Source organism: Accipiter gentilis, chromosome 4 (genome assembly GCF_929443795.1).
Source record: "Accipiter gentilis chromosome 4, bAccGen1.1, whole genome shotgun sequence".
NCBI lineage: Eukaryota > Metazoa > Chordata > Aves > Accipitriformes > Accipitridae > Astur > Astur gentilis.
Genome location: NC_064883.1, coordinates 28,044,369 through 28,054,335, shown reverse-complemented (window position 1 = coordinate 28,054,335; position 9,967 = coordinate 28,044,369). Strand labels below are relative to the sequence as shown.

General features: G+C 41.9%; 1 protein-coding gene across 1 annotated transcript; it reads right to left on the bottom strand.

Moving 5' to 3' along the window:
- Positions 1 to 846: 846 nt before the first annotated feature.
- MSRB2 (methionine sulfoxide reductase B2) lies at positions 847 to 9,078 on the bottom strand. Its single transcript, XM_049798222.1, is given in 7 exon segments — positions 847 to 954; positions 2,635 to 2,782; positions 6,807 to 6,847; positions 6,849 to 6,884; positions 7,863 to 7,910; positions 7,913 to 7,971; positions 8,970 to 9,078. Coding segments are annotated over 7 exon segments (549 nt in total).
- Positions 9,079 to 9,967: the final 889 nt, after the last annotated feature.

The following is a 9,967-nucleotide window of genomic DNA, read 5'->3' as shown; positions in this document are numbered from 1 at the left end:
TTCAACAAAAGCATCACTTTATTGAACATGTTTTTTGATGCTGATTTTTTTTCCCCCCAAATACATTAAATTTCACACTCATTTATATTTTCAGATTCTGAAATACACAAGCGATAACAGAGGTCTGGAGATATTACACAGATCGCTACATCATTATCATATTATTTCTGTAAGAGGAAGTTCCTGGAGCAAACCCTTCTTCAGCTCTGCTATTGGACACAGAATCAAAGTCATTGATTTAAAAGAAAAAAGACTCCAAGTCTCCACTGGTTCCGTTGCCTGAAATAGTTTTAATTAGACCTTCCTTCAGCACTTTGCTTTTATGGGTTCACAGAAAAGTCACTTGGCTTGGCTAAAGGTCTCTCGCATCAGGGGAAAAAAAACAACCCTCAAACCTTATTTGGAGATTCATGTTATTTTTGCTTCCCCTTAGAAAGCTATGATGATTTTACAGAAATAAAAGCTCCGGCATGATCAGCCCTGTACCTCTGTGCCACAACTACTGTTCACCATAGGCAAAGTCAGGTGCAGAAGAGCACTTCATTTCAGCAGCCTCAATACAGTTAATGATGATAGTTATGAATGTGTACTATTGCATAATTTTTTTTTTAATTAAAAAATACAATAAACAGATCAACACTTACATCACACTAACTATGAAAAGGCAGACTGCCAAAGAGTTACCACAAAAATATGTATTTTATCAACACTGATAACAGCTGGAAAGCAAAGCTGCAATGGTGTAAGTACTAAAATTTGAGTTCTATATTAAAAGCATGAGAGTTTTTCACAAGGCTGTTGTATAAGCAGTGAAAGTATGTTCTGTAAGCCACAGAGATCCATGCCTCACTGACCAGAGCCTCATCTGAAGTTTAATGAAACACTGTTGATACAGAACCTCTGCCCAGAAGGTGTGGGACCATCATCAAACACATGGGCTAAATGGGCGTCACAGTGCAACAGAAATTATGTACCATTATTACCACTGCAATTATGGACCAACATCCTGCTGGTATCTACCGTGCTTTCCTGAATTAAGAAACTTGTATGATGAATTCACTGTTGAGTTGGGTGGGTGGGGGAGTCTTGGTAAGAGACTAGAAATACATCCTGCAGTAATCACCCCTGGCCAGTGGGTGAATATCTGCCCCCAAACAAGCAGATCCCAGAAAAGGGAGTCAAAAGGTACTAATGCCAGAAACTATAGGAAATAAATGGGATCTAGACATCTCAACATATAATGAAAATTTCAGGTTAATTGAGACAGTCACTATAGGTTCTTCTCACAGGTCAACTGAGGATTTCGCCCCCAAAATTATTGATGAGAAAAAATTAGACTCAGAATAGCTATCAATGGCTCATTATAAAATTGGAAGGTTGTCTTCAGCTGGCGTTGTTGAAAGGTGATTGCTGGATATTACTGCAAACATGAACTCCACCATGATAATGCACTGCAGCAAATGCTTGTTACGTCTGCACATAATACCTAATCCTGCTAGAAGGGGCTACAAGCACACTGGAGGACAGTATTAGCAATCTTAACAGTTTGGAAAAACAGATACACACACAGACAAAAAAAAGAACCCAAGATGCAATTCATTAAGCTCAATTGCATACTTTTATATCTTAACAAATGTAATAAACAGCACAGACGTTGGGTTGGGAAGAACTGGTTAGGGGTGGCAGTTCTTTAGAAAAGGACCTGGGTATTACAGCAGGTCCCAAAACAAGTATGGGTCATAGGCTGTGGAAAGGTAAAGGTGCAAGGACAGGAACATTAACTATAATGCACCTAAACAGCCTCTAATCTCTGACGCAGGCTAGGCCCTCCTGCAGCGCTATGTCCAGCTTTGCACTGTACTTCAAGAAGGAAAAGGATCAATTGGAAGGAGTGCAAAATAGAGCAACAAGATGATCAGCGCTTTAAAAACCATCGCATAAAAAGGAACAGTTGAAGGAACTGGGCCTTTCTAGTCTAGAAAAGAGATTGACTGAGGGAGTCAGTTTGTCTACCCAAAATAGAAAGGTCGTTTCCGTGAAATAAGAGAACCCACAGAAGATAGCTGTGAATATGCGGGGCACCACCACTGCTGTGCAGGGCAAGTTAGTAATAAGCTTTAACTGCTGCAAAGCAAACCTGGTGTTTTCCCCAGCGTCTAACCAACAGTAGGAAGACATGAAGGTTACAACCCATTACCTAGTAAGGCCATGGAGTCTCTAAACCCACATATTTTAAGAGCTTCAGTAAACATTTAGCAGGACTGAATTAAGAAGAACTGCCCCTGTGATGGGGCAAATGCGCCGACTAAATCTCAGAGTCCCTTCTACTGTCTGTTGCCACATCCAGAAGTTCACCTGAGGTCCTCTGAATAAATCTTCTGTCTAAACTCCAGCCCCTGGCTATACTTACACAACTACTCTCCCCAGTCACATCACTTTCTTCACCCCAAACCGACTGCCTATATTTGATACTTTGAACTCTACTCATGTGTTTCATACCAAAAAGTGAGACAGAATGGTTCCAGTGATACTGTAATTCTCACTGCTGTGTTTAGGTAGATTTATTCATGGGCACAAGGAAAACTTATTTGTTAAGATTTGGGTCTTTGGGTACCACATCCAAAATAAACATACCTGTTTGCAGATGACTTCAGTTCTAATTGATCCCAATGAGTTATCTGGTTGTCTCATGATATTGGTATTACTTTCATCTCTGCCATGAGTACCATAAGCCTCAGAAAATGATGGCCATCCAGTCCCAGAATTGTACTTCTTCTCTGAGCTATAGTGAAAACCAGATTTTCTTGTTAATTAATAACAGAGATATTACAAAAAAGTCTGTTTCTAATAAGAACATTGGCTTTTTTCCTCATCCCTGTCTTGTACTACTATTAATAATGTTTGGCACAGTGGAAGTTTTCTCACTGGCATCAAACTGTGCTGGAAGCTCTTTTCCAAAGGGAATTCTTGATTAGCACACAACAGGAGCTTTTGCCTCACCGTTTCTGCTTCACTGATGGGTTGGCTTTTCATAAAGCTTGCAAATAGTTTTTTCCAACAACTGAGCACATTGTTTAGCTGAATTACACCTGCAAAGTTGCAGTTCGAAGCCTGGCCCAATACAGCACAACCTCAGAGAAGAGAGTTTACAGGAAGAAACGAAGTATGAAAAATGGCTGGGTTGGCTCACCAGACCAGGCTCACGTCCAATGATGGCTTTGCCTTGCAGTCAGCCATCAAACCGGTTTGGAAAATCAAATAGAGCCTTGCTCAAATCATCAATCAACCAATGACAAATCCTCACAGCACAAATATCTACTTTTCGCAAGGGATAATTGCAGCAATCAGAAACAGTACTACACGCTGTCAGCTTGTGGGTGCCTCCTGTTAACATTCAGAATTACCAACCCTGTTTAGTTGCATATTAAAACCTAGATATTGGAAAATATGATCAGAAAATATTTTGGGGGTTTAGCATACAGAAGTGAGATAATCCCTCCTATTTAAAGCTGTCCAAGCTTTGATAGCAGTAAGTACTTTCTCCCAGCGAAGAGTGACCGACCTACTGTGAGTTTGAGCGAGAAATGAAGACACACTCTTATACTACTAGGGTAAGTGGTCTGGAGACCCACCGCAACCGTTTCCTCCTGATTTCCCGTGGTTTATCCCAGTTTCACAAACCAAATGCTCTTACTGGCATCTAGTGGTGGATGGAGACACCAACACCAGCAGCTTTTCTGTGATCAAGGGGATTAGTCCATTAGTCAATACAGAATTTAAAACAAGATATCTAGTATATATCATGTGTATTTTGGTGGGATATTAATACAGTGGAGAAAAATCTGAAAATCTTACTTGCAGTGCCTTTTAGAAAAACAAGGCAAGGCAAACAAGCTGGGCAAAAAGCTTAAAAGATCCAACCCAAAGAAGAACAGTGCATGCTTCAGCATGCATTTTGTAATTAACTCTACAGGGCTGTCTTTGAGCATTGCAACTGTGGAAATAAAAGAGGATGTGCAAACACAGAATGACCAAAGGCTAGTTTTTGTGGGGGCCGTTGCTCAGTCCTTTCCAGCAATCCACAAAGACCCATCAGAAATGCTCTCCTACCTCCTTCCCTCCATAAAACTGGGGAGAAATAAGACACAGCACAGAAGCAGGCTGGACTGAAGCAAATGCAGTTTGTAGACTCTGCGTTTGTACGAGAAGGTATTTAGGGCTCCAGGCCTATTTCTTTCCAGCCAAAGAGGGCTCCCTGCCTTCCTTGCTACAAAACTGCACAAACACTGTGCCTACCAGCCACAGAGTCCCAAAGAATAACCTGGGGGAATACAAATGTCCACACATGACTTCTGGGTTTCCCTGCCACATACCTGTGCTGTTTCTTTTTTATTTTCAAAAGATTTCAATCAGAAATCTTCACTTTTTGACACAGGGATCCTTCTGCTTATTCATATATATAGATATGAGGATCCTCTCTGGAACCCTGTAGAGTCAAGGAAGGTCTTTAATGCTATGTGGATTTTGCATCTGACCCTGCCTGACTCCATCCTTTACATGCCGCTCACAATACTTCAGTTTATTGTAGATGTTTTCCACTGCTAAAGGATCAATCTTTTGAGCTGTTAAACTAGCTCTCAACAGAAATGGTCTCTGTGTGGTTTTACTAACAATAATATCACTTAGATTCCCTAATAGAAACATTTTAGTACCCAAAAATATTGCTGTTCAAGATCATATTTGTCCTTTGAAGTATTTCACCACTTAATTTATGGATAAATGGACTTTCCCTAAACATATGCATTAGATTAGCCTTCGACACACCATTCCTCCAGCACATGTCATTTACTTTGATCCCTATTTCAGTCATCCTGGATGGAATCCAGATAATTCTAAAAAGTGCTTTTTGCTGTATGAATCTCAGCTGTAGGTTTATGGTTCGCTGAAGGTTTGAGATTTCATTAAAGCACCACAATTTGCTATCTATAAAGGTTAGGGGTTTGTTCCGTGTATTTCCAACTCTTTCAAATAAATATTTGGTAGCAGAAGGTAATAAATTCTGGTATAAATGTACACACACACACATATACTTTGAAAGAAAGGAGGAAATGCTTCAAATGCTTCGTGTTTACCTGTAGCTAATGATCTAATGCATTTGAAAAAGAGAGAACATTTTTAATGCAGTAGGAAATAAGCATGATGAATCAATCTCTTATCAAATACCTTTTTTCCCCTCCTCGTTGTGAGTGTCCTCCAAACATAATGCATTCATGGAAAATACATTTTGAGCCCATTTTGCACATTTAATAATTTTCAATTTTCTTAAAAGGTTTTTTCTCTAAGTTTGGGGTTTTATTTTATTTTCCTGTATCAGTCTGTAAGGCTCAGCATTATTTTATGCTTTAAACAAAGATACCTATATTCTCCGAGAGCTGGATACTGCAAAAGCAGCCTGACTGTTTGGTTATATTGTTGTTTTGTTATTAGTTTAGCAGCAGACACAATTCCCTCCAGTGCTCATGTCTCTTCATGTTGGCCTGTCAGTATCTATTTTCTAATATAAAGGATGCCTAAACTGAAGGAACATTTGAAGAAATTGAAGGAAATTTTCCACAGCTTAGTAATTTAAAATTTATCTAATTTATCTGAATTTTCCAGAGGTATTTTTAGGTTTTGTATTTGTCTTGAGAATATTCTGCAATGCTGCATTAGCTTCTGAAATAAATTTATTTAAAAGTGTTTATTAGGAAACCTCTACAGAAAAAGATACATTTAAGCAAATGTTCATTTGCATAACAATGGTTTTCTCTACTTGGCCAAAGGAAAACTAACTGTTCACAATTATCAGCCTCCGATTTTACCATTTAATTGCTTAGTTTAGTTTTATTTTTAATACAGCCATTACATTTTCCCCCCTTTCTTACCATCCAGATCTCTTGTTCCTTAGCTTCCCATTTGAAGTTCTGATCTGTGATGCATCCTTTAAAGTCTTCATAAAAATGGGCATATCAGCTGTACTCCATTGAACTCTCAGTTGGGAATAAATAAAGGCTATTTTCTAGATCAAAAATATGAGGAACTGTCTTTTCTGGTTCAGTTACACAGAACAGAACACCCTCTGCACATCCTACTCCAAGGGAATCTATTTCCTTTTACTTAGACTTTAATGAAGTTGCAAAATACATAGTATTGTAAAGAGCACAGAGGTTAATAGCACAGTCGTTTGGAGTCAGGTTTTAAAAAGTAGATGTAACAAAAAAGGCCAAAAAAATGGAATTTAATTTAGGGAACGACAAGGGGGTGGCGGTGAAGAGGAGGTCTTAGCTCCAGTATGAAGGACCCAGCAGTAAGAACACAACAACGGGTAGACTAAGGCAGAGCAGAGGTCTCTCTAGCCCAGTAGCATGAGTGGCAGAAGGTGACTATGGACGAGCACAAGAATAGAGCAAACATACGGTGATACTCATGCATAAATACATGTATTTTGTGGCAGCTTGTGGCTTAGGGACCTCTTAAACAGAGAATTATTATCAACCAAAAAGGACAGTGTGTGTGGCAGGAGAGAAAGGCAGACTCTATGTAGCAACTACCGTCTGCTGGCCACTGGAGACCCTCATATGCTCAAGAAAAGGGCATACCATGTACCTGTATCACCACAGGCATCCTGGAAATCATATATGTTGTACTCTGGCACCAAAGGATTGTTCTTCTGACCTACACTTTTCCATTCCTCTCATGAAAAGACACTGCCCCTCCTGCCACAGTTAGGTCATTTTAAGGATGCTGTGAAATCTAAAGGATGTTACCTGAACAGGGGGGCATTGCAGCACACGCAGTAGTATATTCCCCGATTCTGTGTTATTCAGATAGATCCTGCTAAATAGCTTTTTAAAAAGGAAGAAAAAAAGAGAAGTTAATAATGCAGGTCTTTAAAAGCTCACCATCTGGTACAAGCATGTAGGAATCAGATTCAAAACAGGAGAAAAACCATAAAAAGAAGGCTTCACAGGGGGGCTTTGAAGAACAAACATTAGCAGCCTAAAGAAATGAAGGGGAGGATGCCTTTGGATTAATAGTGAAGACTACCCCCTGCCCCCAGAAACTTCGAGACCAGTCAGATGCATAAATCACCCAGGTACCAGGGCTGGAGTCGTGACCTCTGAGGAACTTATGAAATGTGCAGGATCCCAAAGACCAGGGCTCTGCTATGGAGTGCCATGACTTCAAAGTGGCTCTACAAAGGGACTCTCCTCCTCCCTGCATGGTCTGGAATTGGGATCCTTATTTTACAGATAAGGATTTGGGCACAGTTCACATGATTTAATCTCAGCCTACATGCTCCTCCACACGTGCAGAAGCCCTGGCTCTGGGCTAGGGATGCCGGCACTCCACCCACAACGCTACGTGGCCTCCATCACAGAAGGAAGCAAAGCGTGGGGGCAAGGCGAGTGGGTGATCTGGCACACGAGGGGTAACCCGGCTCCTGAATGGAGTGCCATGTATAAGACTTCCATGGCTAATGTACATATGGTGAAAAAAAGGAGACTACAGGACAAAAATATGATCTTCCTCCCCTCTGGAGGGGCCTCCACTACTGCCACACAGACGGCTGAGCGGGCGGTAAAGTATCCCAGAAAAAAAACCAAAATATGAAAAGAATGCAGAATGTTTTTTCATCTGCAAACCAGTCTGGGTCAGAACAAAATCTACCCGGTTCAGTATGTTGAGTCTAACTTTCATCCAGAGGAAGGCAGGGGAAAACCTGCAACTGAGTGGTGACAGCTCTCCAAAGCAGGGTTTTTTTCTGCCCAGCAAGCAGAGGAGGTGGCTTAACCTTGGCCAGCATTAGTGCTTTTGCTTACTGGTTCAGTTCCTCTTTCTCTCGTAACGTAGAATTGCTCTGGAGTCAAATTTTTTTTTTCCAGTCTGTAGCAACAGTTGCTTCAGCTTGTTTAGTCAGAAGGCCCGTGTCTTCAATTAGATATAGAAAGCTAATCCCTATTATTTTTAACACCATCTTAACTTAGACTCTATTGATGCTTTCCATCATCACCTCAGTTCTCCCGACGTTTCTGTGGGTACAGACAGAGCACAGGAGGGCAGTTCAGGGACATAAGAGCAGGGGCGAGTGCAGGACTTTGCATCTGCTTCCCATTCTGTGTGCTACGTACGGAGAGCAGCCCCAGCACACTCCTTGGGAAGGGTCTGAACGGAAACAGGCACCTACAACCCAAGGTGCCATCCACTCTCCCAGCACAGACCTCTGTTCTGGCTTGGGATAACTGCTGGTCTGCTGGTGCTCCTTCCTCATCCCTGGGTATCACGGAAAGGTTTGGCAGTTTGCCTCTTGGAAACCCTCAGAAACCAGAACTAATGCTCATTTATGAGCTATTAAAGACTATCAGCTTCCCCAGGCCTCAGTGAAAAGTGGTGCTAAGAAGGAGGACTGAAAGAAAGCAACACCTACAGCCCAAGCGAAATGGGGCAGTTAAGTGAGGGACCCACAACAGGAGAGCAGAAGTCACCCACCACGGTGCAAACCTCCAGCAATGCCTCCTATGAGTCTGTGCACACCATGCAGAACATTCGTGGTGGTATGGGACTGGCAAAGAATTAATAGATTGGCTGAAAAACAACGAGTAAAAGAGTTTCATTCCTTCCTAATCAAAAAGTCTGAGGTGGGGAACTACCTCCATGTTTATCTCCCATCAGCACAGGATCCTTGCAAAGAAATCAGCTCCTGAGTGATGAGCACTTGCCTGGACTCATCTCTTGCAATGCAGATGTGATATTGGGGGGGAAAAATGGAATTTGAAAATTACAGTTTAAACTACAAAAACTATAGTTTAGCCTGCCAGTTCAAGAGAAATACCTACAGCAGGCTGACTTAGCCCTTTCCCACCGGCTAGAGGACACTGGGAACGGGGATGCCCTCCCCACCCGCTTCCCATACTCTGGGCAGAGGGTACCTGTGCCACCGCCGGCAGCGGGGGCCAAGCCATCACCGGAGCTCCTGGGCAGGGAGCGGAGGAGGAGGAGGATGTTCCCGAGCATGCTCCGGAGCAGATGAGCCACCATATTGGCAGGGCGGGACCGGGGGAGACGCCGGCCACGGCCGGCGTCTCCCCCGGTCCCACCCCACTGGGTTGCATGTCTAATCCATGTGTTTAACCTAAATAATTGCCCCTTATAAAAGCAACTGGCAAAGTACCTGCTTAAATACCGAGGCAGCACTTGCAGGTAAAGGTTTCGATAGCTTCTTACTGAGAGGCTTAAAAATTGAACGATCGCTGCAGCCGTAAATACGACAAAATCCTGTCGAAGCATTTGCTTGCAGCCCTTATAGGTTGTTGTTAAGGAGAACAAGTCTGGTATTTGCATGCAAAAGTGCTCTTGCTCTCCTAAATGCATATTATAGGCATTGCTCTTAGAGGTATTGATCGAGTAATTGCGAAGGCGATGTGCTATCTAAGTGGCTACTTGTTTACATGGTGTGATTTGCAGTCACAGCTGCTTTGACTTGGCCTATAAATATACCTGTAATAGGACACGTATTATAGTTTGGCCTCCTGTCCTTAAAAGGTAGACCTAAACACAAGTCAGTTTGCCAGGTTAAGCCCTAATGCTGTTGTCTGCTTTTTTTCCAATAGCTCCATTTCTGATTCGGAATTAGTTCATCATTACTAAATGATGTGGGAGGAACTGCTTTGATTGCATCAGATAACAAAGCTAATATTGGTGTTTAATACAAAATTAGTTTCTTTTTAGTCTAATTCTTCTAGCCCAGTTTCGAAACCAAAGCTAAAATATAGTGTTGTGTGATCAGTCCTGAGCATACATACCCTTATGGAACCATCCTCATGTCTAAGACAATGAGTTCAATGGCAGCCGAGGACATCCAACACAGCATATGATCGGTACCACGGCTGTAATCAAATCCTCTGCTCAGATCCACAAAAGCGTGCAC